General features: G+C 41.3%; 1 protein-coding gene across 6 annotated transcripts in view; it reads right to left on the bottom strand.

Annotated features, from left to right (window-relative positions):
• Positions 1–17,269, bottom strand: part of HECTD4 (HECT domain E3 ubiquitin protein ligase 4) — a 168,215-nt gene that overhangs the window by 32,964 nt on the left and 117,982 nt on the right. For all 6 annotated transcript variants that reach the window (XM_040250847.1, XM_040250848.1, XM_040250849.1 and 3 more), the window contains exons 39-51: positions 16,543–16,745; positions 15,566–15,701; positions 14,595–14,777; positions 13,968–14,132; positions 13,407–13,576; positions 12,386–12,501; positions 9,130–9,233; positions 7,830–7,991; positions 7,564–7,712; positions 7,098–7,177; positions 4,411–4,574; positions 2,028–2,265; positions 705–841 (exon numbers count right to left, since the gene is read on the bottom strand). In XM_040250847.1, the coding sequence (XP_040106781.1) occupies positions 705–841; positions 2,028–2,265; positions 4,411–4,574; positions 7,098–7,177; positions 7,564–7,712; positions 7,830–7,991; positions 9,130–9,233; positions 12,386–12,501; positions 13,407–13,576; positions 13,968–14,132; positions 14,595–14,777; positions 15,566–15,701; positions 16,543–16,745 (2,007 nt within the window). The remainder of the gene's footprint in view (positions 1–704; positions 842–2,027; positions 2,266–4,410; positions 4,575–7,097; positions 7,178–7,563; positions 7,713–7,829; positions 7,992–9,129; positions 9,234–12,385; positions 12,502–13,406; positions 13,577–13,967; positions 14,133–14,594; positions 14,778–15,565; positions 15,702–16,542; positions 16,746–17,269) is intronic.

Here is a 17,269-nt window from a genome sequence, read left to right as displayed (position 1 = left end):
ACGGCTTTCACCCCTGAGGTCTTCACCCCCCTCAAATGCCAGCAGCAGAAACACACCGTGCAGACCACCAAACTAACTACACCCTCAGAGGCCAGGGGAGGCAACAGCTGGCTTGGGGTGAGCTCTTCCTTTCCCTCTGCTGATGCTACTGTTGCTAAATCGCTTCAGACGTGTCCGACTCTGTGCGACTACATAGACGGCAGCCCGCCAGGCTCCCCCGTCCCTGGGTTTCTCCAGGCAAGAATACTGGAGTGGGTTGCCATTTCCTTCTCCAATGCATGAAAGTGAAAAGTGAAAGTGAAGTCGCTCAGTTTTGTCCCACTCTTAGCGACCCCATGGACTGCAGCCCACCAGGCTCCTCCATCCATGGGATTTTCCAGGCAAGAGTACTGGAGTGGGGTGCCATTGCCTTCTCCGTCCTTTCCCTCTAAAGCCATATAAACACTTCACATAACCCCAAACTTCACTGCTGAATTACCATCAAAGCACTTCTTTCTCCAACATCCGGATTGCTGCTGGGCCATGGAGCCAAACAGATACAGCTATTGATACGTGGTTTAGAAAAATGAATACCCCAATTACTGTCCAAACACAATGATATAACTTCAAGCATAAAGACTTCAGTTTTGCATGCTCAGATTAAAATATTCCTCATGGCTTGTCTTCATCACCAGGGAGTTAAGCAACTGCTGTGGGGCTCTTACCTGTGGGATGTCGTCGTCATCATCATCATCACTTTCGTCATCTGCAATGGGGGGTGGGTGGGGGTCTGGGCCAGAGGTGATGAAATTCTCATAGCTGAGCTCCACTTTATAATGACAGGAAGTATCACTATCATATTCTGTAACAAAGCACAGTCACAGTGAAGTCCAGGCAAGGGCATATGAACTCATACATGGACAGACCAGATTCTTTTAATTTGTGAGATAATGGATGCGAGAGCTGGACTGTGAAGAAAGCTGAGTACTGAAGAATTGATGCTTTTGAACTGTGGTGTTGGAGAAGACTCTTGAGAGTCCCTTGGACTGCAAGGAGATCCAACCAGTCCATTCTGAAGGAGATCAGCCCTGGGATTCCTTTGGAAGGACTGATGCTAAAGCTGAAACTCCAGTACTTTGGCCACCTCATGGGAAGAGTTGACTCATTGGAAAAGACTCCGATGCTGGGAGGGATTGGGGGCAGGAGGAAAAGGGGACGACAGAAGATGAGACGGCTGGATGGCATCACCGACTCGATGGACGTGAGTTTGAGTGAACTCCGGGAGTTGGTGATGGACAGGGAACCCTGGCGTGCTGCGATTCATGGGGTCGCAGAGAGCTGGACACGACTGAATGACTGAACTGAACTGAAAGACTCTTAGCTCTTGGAGGAATTTTAAACCACAAAGTCAAGGAATAACTAATCATCTACAATTTCCTTGAATCCTAAAATAGTTTATATGGATATAATTCATTCAACTCAAAGAAGACTTTGGATGGTTCTTCAACAAGATACAGAATTAAACAGACTCTTAAAACAATTTTCAAACTAGTATCTCAAGAGCCAAATATGGCTGCAGACATCTCATTTCTTGAAGATCATTTTTATTCAATCTTATTATGAGATTTTTCAAATAATCAGGAATGTTTTTAGTGCACACCTACACATCTACCACTTAGATTCCACAACTAACATTTTATTATTCTTTGATGGCTTCCGTTTTAAATGTTTAAAAATGATTAACATTTAAAATTAGGAGATTTTATATAAAATTCTGTGGTTCTTAGCTATCTCATAAAAAGTGGACAATCTTTCAGGCCTGGATTTCCATGTGGCAATATTCTGTTGGTTCTGAGTAGTGGCATACTTCCTCTATGTGGGGGATGGACTCTCCAGACCACCAGGCTTCCTCCTGGCTCCCTATTTTATCTGGGCCTATTACCCCATTACCTGTGGGCAATGGAGTATGTCCAAGCTAAATCGGTTTATGGAATTAAAAGCATTCCCATTTCCAGGAAGCAGGTGCACCCTGAGGGGAGGAACCTTACGTTGCTGAGCAGTGGCTACAGCAGCAATTCGGCATGGTGGCCCGTGAGTGCCCGGGTCTGACGCAATACTAGTGCCAGCATCGTTATCACTGTCAGAGGCCATGGCAAAGGGCAGGGCCTCGAAGTTAGCACTGATTTCCTCAGCCAGGTCAGTGCACAGGTCGGCAGCGTTGCGGTGGGCCTGCCCTTCAGCATAGGCAAACGGGCGGGAGCCAAAGTTAGCGCGAGTCTTGGTGTTCTGGAAAGGAAACCAAAGAAAGGACTTGAAAGGAGTTAGGTTACTTATGTGTTCACTTTTAACACCTCCAAGTGGACTTCATTCACTATCCCCAGCTATGGAGAGTCTGTAACCCTGAGAGAAGGGCTGGTGCAACTATAGACCCTGGTGCTTCGAGCTCGGCAAGGCCGCCCTGCCCTTCCCCTCACACTCATGCTCTTTGCTATTCAAGCTCAGTGACCCTTCTTGTTTCCAACACTGTTCCTTTCTACCTGACGCCACTGCACGTGCCATTGCCTTCACCTGGAACATTTTTTCCTCCAATTTTGTCCATTTAAACCGGTTAAAATTCCAGATCTGGCTCAAACATCACTTCTTCAGGGTAATACGGATGTGACCAGATTGGCTTGGTACTTGCTTCCCTCAAGTCTACGATTCAATCATATTGTGATGATTAATTTTATATGCTGATCTGACTGGCCACAGGGTGCCAGATTAAACATTGTTATTGCTGGTGTGTCTGTGAGATTAACATTTGAATCGGTGGACACAATAGGTCCCCAATGTGAGTGGGCACTATCCAATCCATTGAGGGTCTGAATAAAACAAGAGGTGGAGGGAGGAGGAATTCAACCCTTTCCCCTTTACCCCTGCTTGACTTAGGATATCTCACTCCGTCTTCTCTTTTCTCTTGCTATTGGACTGAGACTGAATCAAGCCATGCCTCTCCTGGGTCTCTGGCGTGCAGATGGCAGTTCATGAGACTTGTCAGTCTCCATAGTAATATGAGCCAATTCCTCAAAAGAAATCTCTCCCACCTCTGTCTACATACACACACACACATTCTTTCTCTCTCATATAGATATATATATGTATATACACACACATATATTTATGTGAATGTTTGACTAGTATCTGACTCCTGCAAACTGGATTTAATTGCACAAAGACCGTATCTTTTTTGCTCATTGTTATTGTATGTGCAGAGCTTAGCATAGTACTTGAGATATAGCACTCAACATAGGTGCTCAATAAATACTGAATGAAAAGAACAGGCTGCCTAAATTATTGACATCTCTAATCAATTCACTGAAGAAAGCGAAAAGATGCTATCAGAGATGTGGTACAGGGGCACATCCTACAAGAGCTTCTAAGTCATTCTAAGATTTGGGCTCTCACAATATGTGACACAGGATGCCACTGACCTGTTGAAAGCAGAAGAGTAACATGACCTAACCAACATTTTTAAGGGATCACTGTAGCTGCTGTGTTGAAAAGACATGTAAAAGGGCAGGAACTCAGGGAATGGGAGGAGAGGGAAATATAGGAATATTGTCACATGCTACCCAGAAGGTGAGGGTGGCTGGGCCATCAACTCAGTGGTCAGATTCTGGATACATTTTGAAGGTAAGTCAACAAGGTTTGCTGACAGACTGGCTGTAGAGTGGGAGGAAGAAGAGGAGTCAAGAAAGAGGCCAAGGTTTTTGGCCTTAGCGACTGGAAGAATGGAGCTGCCATTTTCTGAGACAAGGCAGGCTAGGGCAGAAGCAAGCTGGGGGTGGGGAAGAGTGAGGCTCAGTTTCAGACATGTTAACTTTGACATGCCAGTGGAATATCTATTTCTAAATGTTGTCTAGGCTGCTGAATATTTGTGTCTAGAATTTAGGATGAGATCTAGACTGGATATAAGGAAGTGGGAGCTACCAGCATGTAGTAAATAGTAATGTCCCACAGAACATTAGTTGTTTATAGGTGCTCCTTAAAAACAAGAGTTCCATGATTAAGTATAAGTGTAGGGATGCTGGGTTAAATAAAGTTTAATTTTTAAATCTTTACTGCAGGATACCTCTGAGCTTTAGGTATACTAAAGCAACCCCAAGAGGGCAATGTTCCAAACTTATTTAACTTATTTTCTACTGGCACTGGAAGAACACCAGTGTCCCTTGCCTTGTTGTTTAGGAAAGATGGCCAAAAGGAGATCAAAGCCTTTAAGCACTCAGATTCAATGCAAAGGAAGGACCCACTTCTTCAGCTTTTTTGAGGTTCTGTCATCAGGTACCACATACTATGTCAACCAGGCCACGTCTAGTGTCTTTAATTTTTCCATTCCCGATGGGGCAAATTGCTGAGGAGAATTTGGTTTTCGTTCTCAACAAGATAACCTGCCTTTTTCTGAATATGAACCACCGGCCACATCCCACCCGAGACATCTTCGAGATACGGTGAGAGGCGCTGCCCACAGTATGTGAAGTACACACGGCCCTTGGCAGGCTGCCCGGGTGGAGGAGGCGTCCCCTCGGTTCTCTCCCAGCCAATCCCTGCCACGTCACCTAGGGCAGAAGGAGACAACACTTTTTTTTTTTCCTTTTTATTGACTATTAAAATTCCAATATGTAACTGGCATGCAGTCATATACCATTGACTATCATGGTTTTTATTTACTCATGCCATCAGTTACAGTTGAAAAAGACATGGAATACCTTGTATTGGGTTGGCCAAAACATTCATTTGGGTTTTTCCATAACATCTTATGGAAAAACACAAAGGAAATTTTGGCTAACCCAATATTTAGATATATATAAAGTAACATAGTTTCCCTGGTGGTTCAGACAGTAAAGAATTCACCTGCGATGCAGGAGACCCAGGTTTGATTCCTGGGTCAGGAATATCCCCTCAAGAAGGGAATGGCTACCCATGCCAGTATTTTGGCCTGGAGGATTCTATGGACAGAGAAGCCTGGCAGGCTGTAGTCCATGGGGCCACAAAGAGTCAGAAGACTGAGCAACTAACACTCACTCACTCAAAGTAACACAACAGAAATAAACAGTTTTAAAAAGAGAAGTCAGAAACTGTTCAGAAGAACAAAAATAGTAGTGTCTACATAGTTATATAATTACACATGAAATTTAACCTTTATTTTCCAGGCAGCTAAGACAAAAAGGAAAAATACTGGATATGATTTTTTAATAGAGGAATACAGTTTTTCTCTTTTGACACATACAAGATTGCTTATGAATAAAGGTAAGAAAAGTAGTATTTTCTCAGCAAGTTTGCAGATGACTTAGAAAGGGTCTAAAAAATATAATTTAAAACTCCACCTACAATGTAAGCTAAACATACATCATTAACTCATATTATGACTCCTTACTTTTATTTATTTAAGGCATTTTTCAGGAAGTGAAGATAATACAAGCTAAGCTGCTTTCTGATGAGATGACTAGATAATGGGATGAACTTAGAGAACCAAGGGGACCATGTCTACCACATCAGCACTATAGGCTGCCTCAGGCAAGCTGCTAGTGCACAGAGCTTTACACTTAACCTGTTGTAAACTCTCCAGTCAGTACATGAAGTTCTGTGATTCTGCTTTTGATCAGTCTCACATGCTTTTTTTTTTTTTGGCTGCACTGCACGGCTTTCAGGATCTTAGTTCTCCAAACAGGGATCGAACCAGTGCCCTCAGAAATGAAAGTGTGGAGTCTTAACCACTGGACTGCCAGGGAATTTCCAGTCTCATATGGTTTTGATACCACTAGGCTGGGTTTTTCCAATGGCTGGGGACTTGTCATTGTTCACCACGGCATCTGCAGGGCCTAGAAAAGGGCCCAGCACATAGGAGATGCTCAAAGAGTAACTGTTAATGAACAGACACTGAAGGTGTTGGTACCAAGGTTGGGATCCTGTTGTTAAAAGTAGGTTCTTAATTCCTAGTACTACACAGACACATTTCTCTAAGAAAAGAGTAGGTAGCCAGCTTGCTTGAGGTCTGATCCAAAATTTTCTCAAAAACTAAAGTATGATCAAACAAAACAATCAACTGTAACAAACAAATAAACCACCTAACTATGGGTCCCCTGCTCTCTCTACTCCCCCTCCCTTTGTGCTTAAAGCACTTAAGTACTCAGCAGATTACAGAGTTCTGCTCCATAGAGAGAGAAACAACCTGCCAGGAAGTAACTTTCCAAGGCATAACTTGACCATAACTGCAAATACCATGCTCACTGGTAAAGTACAATTTAATAAGCAGCTCCCTCAAGAACAAGTGATGACCAAATTACCCCCCAGACAGCTACAAGAAGTTATCTGTCGGGTTCAGTGACTCAGGAATCCTTACCTAAGCATCTCAGATCATCTATCACATTTAATAATTCAAGTTTCATCAGAGATGATGCTAAGATGTACTGTCTGAAAATAAGTCACCAACACTTTTGGCTGCTTCTAATGTCAAGAGGACAATGTCTGTATATGCTACTTCTGGAGCAGTTAGGACTATTCCTATACTATTACCAATCAAGTTATTATATGGAGGCTTAAAAAGACGAGGGGAAAGATTTTCTCTTTATTGAACCGACTATGTGACTGAAACACCTGGGTGGAAGATCTGCTGAAGCTGGACTGGATGTTTAGGCTACTGAGAGCAAAGTCTATAGTACATTGTCTTACCTACCGATAATGGATTTCTTGAGTGCTTCAAGCTGACTGGTAGGGGTGGGTTTTTTTTTTTTTTGGAAGCTATTTATATGTTTATTAATGAAAAGCTAATTAAAGACCAAACTTCAAAGCATAGCAAAATCTCAGATTTTTCTAATGAGGGAGGAATGACAATTACTGTGCTCCTACATTACCAGTGGAGGCTTTAACGACAACAGTGCCTCATAAAACGAAAGGTTCAGTGTAAACTGGGGGACAGCAATGACAAGTATTTCATTTTCACTAGAAGACAGTGTCCATTTCCATTTGCTGAGTTTCATTAATTTTGACCTATTCTGGCCCAAACCTGGGAACAACAGAAATAGACAAGGTGCAAAAAAAAAAAAAAAAAAAAAACCCCAAAAACCTCCCACCACACTCACCAGGAGAGAGAGTTACATCTAATCGAACGCTCTTCCACTGTAATAAACTGGAGCCATTGTAATGCACCGCTCGGCCATTGCTATTGAAAAGAAAAAACAAGGAACAGTCAGAGACAAGGCTAATGGGCCAACACAGAGGATGGTAAGCAGTGAATGGGTGGAGGAGTTTCAGTAGCAGGAGAGTAACTAGAAGACAAATCCTAAGAGCTCTTCTCTTTCATTGAACATGAGTATATTTCCAGCTGGTATTGTCTATATTTTTTAGGGTAGAGACTATAATTATATTACTATAGTTTTAAAATACCCACATCCATGTTGGGTTTTTTTTTCCACACTGTGTGGCATCTTAGTTCCCTGACCAGGGATTGAACCCATGCCCCCTGCAGTAGAAGCACAGAGTCTTAACCACTGGATAGCCAGGGAAGTCCCTATTGTTTTTCAGGTAACAGAGATAGCAGCCACTTACTTATGGAAAAGACAGGTGCCCACTGGATTAGTCCATGCCCCATCTCTTTTCTCTGCTTCTGTAGCAAAGCCAAAGGAAACTATTGGTCCAGTATCATCATCTGTATCTCCATAGGAAACAATTTCAATTTCCCAGTAGAAAGACGGGGCCTGAAGAAACACCAGGAGTGGGCAGACAATCAGGGCTCACCATGGGCCCTTGAACTTCCTCTTTGTCTCACATTTGAAGGACAGAGGCAGAAGACAAGGGGTCCTGTGATTTCTCACCTGAACGGGCAGTGGTGAGGTGGCGTAGATAAATGTGCCCCGGGGCAGACCGCCCCCAGCACTGGGGTCTGCTAGGAAAGTGACAGAAGTGAGGTGCGAGGAAAACATGCAGGCTCGGACAGGTGGAAACACTCGTGAGGGGCTCCATGTAATCTCTTTGGGCTGCATTGGGGAAAAACATTTTCATTCAATAGCATTGTGAACACAAAATGGAGATGTTGAGATTTCAAGCGATATTTTTTCTCTTATATATTTTTAACTGTCTTATTTTGAAATGACTTCAAATCTATAGAAAAATTATAAGAATACAGCAATTTTTATATACTCTCACCTAGTATAAATAAAATTTTTTGAGATAAAATTCACATAACATGTAACTTTCCCATTTAAAGTGTACAGTTCAATGGACTTTAGTATATTCACAGAATTCTACAATCATCACCACAAACTAATTTTAGAATGTTTTTGTTCTCCTTAAAAGAAACTGTACCCATTAGAAGTTAATTCCCATCCCTCTCTCTTCCCGGTCCCTGGTAACCACCTCTATGCTTTCTGTCTCTCTGAATTTGCAGGTTCTGGACATTACAAGAAATAGAATTATACAGTGTGTGGTTTCTTGTGACTGGCTTCCTTCACTTAGCATAATCCCAGTTTTATCCATACTGCAGCATGTATTAGCACTCCGCTGCTTTTTAAGGCTGATAATGCTCATTGTATGAACATGCCCATTTTATGCATTCATTCAGCAGGGGATGGACATTTAGGCTGTTTCTACTTTCTGGCTATTATGACTAGTGCTGCTAAGAACATTCACAGATATGCCAATATTGGACATTTTTGCCTCCTTTGCTTTTGCCCCTCAAGTGAAATTTGTTTTTTCCCTGTGAGTCTGCATTCTCGTTTGTTTTATTCACTAGTGTTAGATTCTATGTATAAGTAATATCATACATTAAATGTCTTTCTCTGTGCCACTTTTGCTTTTTAGTCACTCTATGTATACTTTTTAGTATTATTATAAGATGAACTACAGATCTAAAATTTTGAAAAGTTTTCTTTTTTTTTTTGTTATTTATAATGCAGAAATTATTTACAGACTGCCGAGTTCTGCTCCCCTGCTGTCATCTTTCAATATTCGGAATGTCAAGTTGATGTGCTTTGACATTCAGAGATGAGAGCATGTCACTGCAGAGCTTATACATCCAAATGGTTCTGCAAACACCCCTTCTATAATCATGCATGTGCTGCCTGGCATTCTGTGACTCTCTCCTGCTGCATGCTGCAGACACAGCAGAGGGCTCACCTGTCTCCGGTCAGCCTGCAGCGGAGGCGGCGGGGGCCGAGCACAGTCCCGGTAGAGCATCCTCAGCCGTTCACACTGCACTTCCACAACCGCCAGCCGCTCTCCTGGAGGGGAGACGTCGAAGATGTGCACATAAATCCTACAGCTCCTAGAGGGCTCCAACCTTTCTGGAGTTGGACCCGAGCAATGAAATACTTATAGAGATTATTCAAATTCTTACAAAGAGCAAATGCCCTGAGACATCTTTGTCTCCTGCGTGTAGCTCAGCAACAAACCAACGTAGTCAAGTGCACGGACCCTGAGGTTGGGCTGCCTGGATCCAGAATCTGGTTCCATTACTTGATATTTAACATCATACTGCCAACATGGGGGTAATAACAGTACCTGTGCCTCACAGGGTGGTTATGAAGATGAGACAATGCAAGTTAAAGCCTTTAGCCAAGTCCCTGACACATGGTCAATACTCAATAAATGAAAGCTATTATTATCATCTAATGAATGAAAACTATTATTTTTATCATCTAAATTGATTTTTTAAGACTATAGCCTGCTGAACATCTCCCACAAACAAAGCACATGGCCAGATGTTGGAAAATAGAAAGTTAATATGAGCCGAAGTCCCTAACCTGGGAAGAGAGATAAGACATGCATGTGCACACATGCATATGACAAAGAACATCGTGCAAGGCTGAAGTGTATTATTATGTGACATAAGACACAAACATGGGCACAGATGAGAGGCAGACCAAAGAGGGAAGCATTACAATAGCCAAGGCTGAGGCTTACTTTATCACAGATGAAGGAAAATAATAAGAGGAATTCATTGAAAATTTTTTCACTTTAGAGAATCAATATATTATTGCTTATAAATTCTATGACACATTCATTTATGGAATTAAAAAACCTTGATATATTAAAAAATAAAAATCAGAGAACTCTTTTCTCTTTTACATGCTACTTTGAATCTCATGTAGTAAACAGCATTTCTTCTGAGCACAGACTCTAATTCTCTAGTAGGCTATAAGAACCTACTGCTGTGCTGGAAAGTAATTCAGACATAGTTTTTCTTTTTTTTAAAATACAGGTAAATCAGCAAACTACCTACTTTAAACCTTAAAATCCTTTCTGGTAATCCAATATGTGAGTTATTAAGGACTGTTAAATTTGACATGGATTTTCCTGGTGGCTCAGATAGTAAAGAATCTACCTACAATGCAGGAGACCCGGGTTCGATCCCTGGGTCGAGAAGATTCCCTAGAGAAGGGAATGGCAACCCACTCCAGTATTTTTGCCTGGAGAATTCCATGGACAGAGGAGCCTAGTGGGTTACATGAGCCTAGTCCATGGGGTGGTAAAGAGTCAGACATAACGGAGCTATTAACATTTTCACTTTCTTGACATAGGACACTATATTAGAATATAAATTCCTGTGTATAAGCTCATAGTCTTCTATTTTGTAGCAATTAATAAGAACTTCCCACATGTTTCTTTCAACTCTTTGTTTCTATAGGGTTCTCTTCCACAGGGGGGAAAAATGGGTTAGATGGGTTATTATTAAAGCTATTTGCTCTAAATTACTATGATTTCTGGCTTATACATTAAGTACCAAAGTTAATTTCACAGAGTAAGATAAAATGTATTCTATTTTATTCTATAAAATGTATAAAAGAGACCTAAAATGATTCCCAGAGAAAAGCAGAGATTCATTCAGAAGGTTATATGTTTGCTAAAATAAGTCAAATAAGTCTTAGGATGCAACCTAAGCCAAGAATATTAAAAAAGCAGAAGTAGGGAACTACCTATGACACATACAAAATTAAATAATGAGCAAGTGTTTAGTCACAAGTAATTTCACTTGAGAAGCCGAGCAAGCAAGCTCCTTTTCTTTTGTTCTTGCTGCTTCTTTTGGGGGGAATCTCTCTGAGGCTTTTTAATGGTTGCTGGCCCCAGACAGCTATACTTATTAAGGGAAGGAGATTTGAGAAGTAAAACAGATATAAAAATGAAGATGAATTAAAAAGCAAAAACAAGCCAAAAGAAATCACTGTCACATGAAAAAGGACAAAAATTTAAGGACAAAAAAAATTAGAGAGTTACAGAAAAAAAGGAAATAGCATGAGAGACAGTAAATAATATAGGTAACAAAAATGACCAAAAAAATAGATAAAACTAAAACCATTAAGGGAGGTAGAGATATCCATTTTTTCCTTAGTTTATTAAAACATTAGTACAAGAGCATTGGAGAAATGCTAATCTAATTGTGAACAATGATAAAGGGTAAATTTTCACTCAGAAAAACCCAGGCCAACCATCAGTGTACAAGAAATTCAAGAACAAAAGAACATATTCAATGATACCATAGGATATACAAAATCCAGACTATGGAAAACTCTTCAACAAGTAGGTTATAAGGGAAAAAAAGATACTGAGGGGAATCTGTATTTTAAAAGCAATTTAAAAGACAACAATGAATTACAATGGATGAACTCTAATTGGACTCTGATTCAAATAAACAAACGTAAAAACAAGTATGACTTTGAGAAAATTAGAAAGTTGAACACTGACTAGATATTAAATAATATTAAATTATTGTAAATTTTTTACATGTGAAAATGATATTGTGGTTTAAGAGTCCTTACTGAGATACACACTAAAATATTTACAGATAAATAAAAGGAATATCTAAAAATCTGCTTAAAAATAATCCAGGAGGGTACAGTGTAGAAGAAACAGGATTGGTTATTAGTTGATAACTGTTCAAACTAGATGATGGAAACATGAGGGTTCATTATACAAAAATAGTCTGTTTTTGTACTTGTTTGAACTTTTCCATAAGCACACATACAGACACACAGAAACACAAACACACAGAGACGGATGTTAGTGCAAATTTCTGGACTGTGAATTCACATGTGGCCAATGACAATAGTCAGAAAGTATCCATAGCCCTAAGGGCAGGTCACAAAGAATTCTAATACAGAAATGAAACCCACTTATTAATATGAATGGGGCAAAGAAAATACTCTGACATCATGGTCCTAAAGTTAAAATGAAAAATGCTAATTTCCTAGTTGGCATATACTGCATCTTTTTATTTACATTTGCAGATTTGAAATGAAAGTCAGTTGTGTAAGTGCTGTGTCTAGAGCTTAGCTGTTGGACGTGTATGTGAAAACAGTCAATATTCCATTCCAAATTGTCAGTGTGCTAACAAACCTCGACACAAAGGGTAGAAAGGAAAGCAACAGGTACTTACCAGCACTGCATTCCTGGGCTACTAGGTTAAGAACTTCAACAGCTGCAGGACACTGCTGTATGAATTCTTCACAAAATAAGCTGTCTTCTAAAAGCTGGGCCATGACCAGGCATGCTCTTAATGTTAAAAGATTTATAATATTTCAAAGTCATCAATGGTCATTCTCTAAAAAGCCAACTGTGAAAAACATTTCAATCAATTTTATCCACTAATTTAAATAAGGTTCCAGCTCTCCATTCCTCTTGCTTTTTTACTGAGCTGCATTGGTTTGAATATATGTAACTAGCTTCTCTTTTCCCGCACAGTAACTGCTGACTCTGCATGGACAGTTGGAAAGGGGGAAATGGCTGCCATCTCCTTCCATGAAGACACCAAGTGCCAGCTGTGAAATAAGCACTGTCTCCTAATACCTTTTCCTAAACTTTGCTTTGTAGGCAATATTAATGTTCTGAGAACAAGAGGGACCCGAATGCTTGGGAAATCTGTATACTGATCTCTCTCACCAGATTCAAAACATATATCAGAACTTTCTGGCAAGTTTCATTGTCAAAAGAAACTTGTTGCTGTTGTTTAATTGTAAATAAATGTGTTTTCTTTCCAGTTCTGACACTTGTGAGCATTCCCTAATTTTCTCCTCAGCAGTTTGGAAAGAGACCGGATAGGTACTGATGTGGTCTGAACTACTTTAAAAAGGCCAAGTGACAGAAGACTTCCCGTGATAGAACAGAGCTCTTTGACCAAAGCAAATCAGTGGGGTCTATGCATGCACTCCACGTAACACTCATTTTTGACTGTTTATTTCCTTAGGGAAACAGCTAAACTTCATTTCAAAGCACAGAAGTTGGGGAATGCAACAAAAACTGTAGTAAACACAGCGCAAATGGATGGTTTCTGTTCCTCAGTTTGGCATGAAGTTCATGCTATGGGCCCAGTAAACCTGGCACAGAGAGGCCCACGGAAGACGCCTGTCCCTCGGGCCTGCACCACCTGAGCACACGGGGGGTCTCTGGAGGGCGCTCACCTTGTTCTTATTTCAGCCAGGAGCCGAACGACTGCCATCACAGGAGCTGACCCATCTCCTGTTGCAGGAAGTGAGGTATGAATAGAGAGACTTCCCTCCTGAGGAAGCAACATGGACTGGACTGCCTGTACTACCTTCTCAGTAATGGACAGTTTATGAAGAGGCAATGCCTGATGGCGGTGGGGGGGGGGGGCATGGCAAAAAGTTAAATTCAAGTAGTTAGTTTATAAGAAATGAGGGTGTTATTATCATCTGGAGTTAATTCTCAAAATTTCAATTAAAAAAAAATTCACTCTACAGAAAATTGCAAGCTAGACCAAAACAATTAAACATACAATAGACTGCGGAATATTCCTCACCAAAGAAATGAATTTGGTCATTTAGGTAAAAATCTTCACATCAACGTTACTATTAAATAATTACACCCAATATGTAAATACATAAGTAAAATTTAAGAAAACCACGTATTTGTGCTTCAGCACTGTGCACGTGCATATTATTCATTACAGGATGGTTACCATTTGCAGTGACATTTGAGGATACATTTAAAAATCACCTTACCTCTGATCTTGGAACACAAAGTCTAGACAATGGAATAGTCAGTGTGTCTGATGCTTGCGAAGTCTTTCTACAGTCTATGGGTGGGAATCTGACCGTAGCTATACCTTCCTGTTCGTTGATAGAAGCCACCACTCCGATGCTTCCTGATATTCCTCTACCTAGAACCTAGAGACACAGATGGGTTAGCACTACTTACCAACTCTGACGGTGTGAGCAGCGATCTCATGTGACAAGTGGGAGGAGTAAATCTACAGCTGTCCTTACCGGCATTACAGCAATAGGTTCTTATAATGCAGACGCCAAGCCCTGAATGTGAGTTAAAATAATAGGTCCTAAAACCTTATACCAAGGTGATCACAGTATGAAGCAAATTCAAGCCTCAATTCTAAAACACTCCCAATATTAACACCACCACAGGACACAAGGGTTTTAGCTACTGTGCAGTACTGTACTGATGTCTGAATAATCTGCAGCACTGTGTGGATGAGAAGCCACTTGTTTCTTAGCTTGAAAAAACAAGAATTTTTGTCCAACTGGGAGGATGATATTTGTCTTACAGCTGATAGATGAATCAATGGACTTATACACACGGGAAAGCAATGACTTGGGGAAATGGTGGCTGGTTACCTGGACCTCAGACCCGATCTTGATTGTCTCTTTGAAGCCTCCAAGCGCACACAGTGCAGCCACAGCCTGGCGGGCAATTCTCTGAAGTTTGGCAAGCTTTCTGCCACTACTGCTGCCATTTTCCAGAATGCTTTCTGCATATTTCCCCAACTGTGGAATGTACATCAGTGCACGAGACAGAACCTAAACATATGAAGCAGCCCACATGGCAGGAGTTAGAACTTTGGTCGTTTTGATACTAAGGGCGGTGAGGTGTCGACAACAGGGCCCCTGGACTAAAGGAACTCTGGACACGGGAGGGGTGCAGTAACGAGCAGGAATGACCACTGATGTTCTTGCCATATTGGTCTTATGTAATTGGACAAAACTGGAAATGCACAATCTTGAAATATGAGCAAATCAAACAGTTAAAAAAAAAACACCTAAAAAAAAAGCCAAAAATTTATCTGAAGAAAGACCATAATAGCATATCACCTACCTTGGAACACCCAATTACCTTTAGGATATGTTATAAGGTGTTCGCAAGATGAATGACTTGGAATAGGGAAACTGATGACCAAACTCTCATTTTTGGGAGACTGGACTAGTTTGTCAAGATGAATTACTGAAGAGCTCAGGAGTGTGAATCCGACAGAGGCCTCCTTAATACTCATCAACTCCACTTAACAAATCCAATAAACCAAGGATGCATGACTTCCTAATGTTAGTACCGATTGAACACAAGCAAGGAGGAGAAACAAGGTGTGCCATTCTTTCCCTGAGAATATTAGCCTGCCTTCTGTGAAATCAGAACTGGCAGTGATAGGAGATGTGGGTTAACAGAGTTGAAACTACTAAATCAAAGCAGATTTCAGGGGAAACACAAGTCTATCTGGCTCAAGTGGGAACTCTCTCTGTTACAATGTCCCTTGCTAGAACAAAAAACTGACTTCTGTCCTGCTTCCTCCTTTAAGCAATAACAGCGTACTAACCTTCTCTGCTGTCGTGGTCCATATTTGAGCAGCATTTGACTCAGGTGCCATCAGCAAGCTATGAAGCAAGGCGATCACCTCAGCGGCCATGCTGTTTGCCACGTGCCCACTAATGAAAGGTCGGACGGGGTCGGTCCTGCAAGTGTCAACAGGGAAAAGTGTCAAGGCCCCATGATGGTAAAGAAGCCAGAAGAGTGGCTTTAGACTTGGCACCAGATGGGAACATTTTCTAATTACAGTGGGTTAGCCAAAAAGTTGGTTTGTGTTTTTCTGCAAGATATTGCTGAAAAAACTTAATAAACTTTTTGGCCTGCTCCATACTAGAAAAGTGGATTTTGATGACTTCTCTGCATCTGCCTCTGGCCAGCAAGCATAGAATCTCAACCAACTTATCAGGGGCAACACGTGTTCATCCTTCTGTACACAGCTGGAATGGTGACAAGTACCGTTTAGATGAAGTAAAGGAAGCAAGGCCAGAATTTACTACTGCTGCTTAAAAAAAACTGTAGCTGGTGTTCCTGGTGGTGGCCTTTCTCAGAAAAACAGTCCTCCAGCTTCAGATGTGCACTCAGGCTGGAGGGCCTCCCTCTTCGTCCCTCACAGGATCAGATCCACCAAGTGAATGGTCATCACTGGTTGACTCAACTTTGAGAGAAAATACTACGAATGGCTGGGTATTTTAAGCCTCACTTCCTCACTTCCAGCAGGTCAAGGGGAGGATATAAAATTAAAACCTTCAGGACTTCCCTGGCGGTCCAATGGTTAAGACTTCTCACTCCCAATGCAGGGGGCATGGGTTTGATTCCTAGATGGGGAACTAAGATCCCGCATGCAACGTGGCAAGGCCAAAAATAAATACATATATAAATACTCTACAAAATAAAATATAAAAAAATAAAATTGAAACCCTCAAAACAAACCCTTCACACAGTAAATCTGAGAAGAATAGACAGCTTCTTTCCTAGGGAAGGCTTTACCTGGCAAGTTCAGAATTCCTCTCTCGGCAGATGGAGGTCTGGGCCGTCTTCTTCTTGTCCCCTGTGGACAGCCCGCTCACACTCTCTGGGCTGAGGGATTCCACGGGTGGCCCAACACTGACGATGAGGCCTGACTGTGCCCACTTGGTCGCTTTCCGCAGAGCAGCTGCCGCCTCTTCCGTAATCACCTCACAGCAGCCACCCTGGGGGTCAGTTTAAAGATTCTCGTGATATTCTTTTCCCTCTTCTCAGCACTATACGTTAAAAAATCTGTGTCCTTCAATCTAGGCTCATTTTTAGAAATGCAAACATTAAAATATTAGAACTGTAGAAAGTTAAATCTCCACACGCATCCCTTGTCCTCAGCCAGACAGAAATCATTGCTAGTCTGCCAGAATTTTTTCCCCGCAGATTCTGACATACAGAATCATAGGTCATGCTACATGCAGTTTTGAATTCTTTTTAACAGTTATCAAAACATTGTGAATTTTGATCGATATGAATCTGATACCATAAAATATCATAAATATCCCTGTCAACATAGACATATCTGGTTACTTTTATGGTTATACAGTATTTCGTTGCTGTTTACTAAGTCATGTCCGACTCTTCGTGACCCCGTGGACTGTGGCCCGCCATGCTCCTTTGTCCATAGGATTTCCCAGGGAAGAAAACTGCAGTTGGTTGCCACTTCCTCCTCCAGGGGATTTTCCCAACGAACTTGAGT

This window comes from Oryx dammah, unplaced genomic scaffold (genome assembly GCF_014754425.2).
Source record: "Oryx dammah isolate SB20612 unplaced genomic scaffold, SCBI_Odam_1.1 HiC_scaffold_12, whole genome shotgun sequence".
Taxonomy (NCBI): Eukaryota; Metazoa; Chordata; class Mammalia; order Artiodactyla; family Bovidae; genus Oryx; species Oryx dammah.
This window is presented reverse-complemented; position numbering and strand designations above follow the sequence as displayed.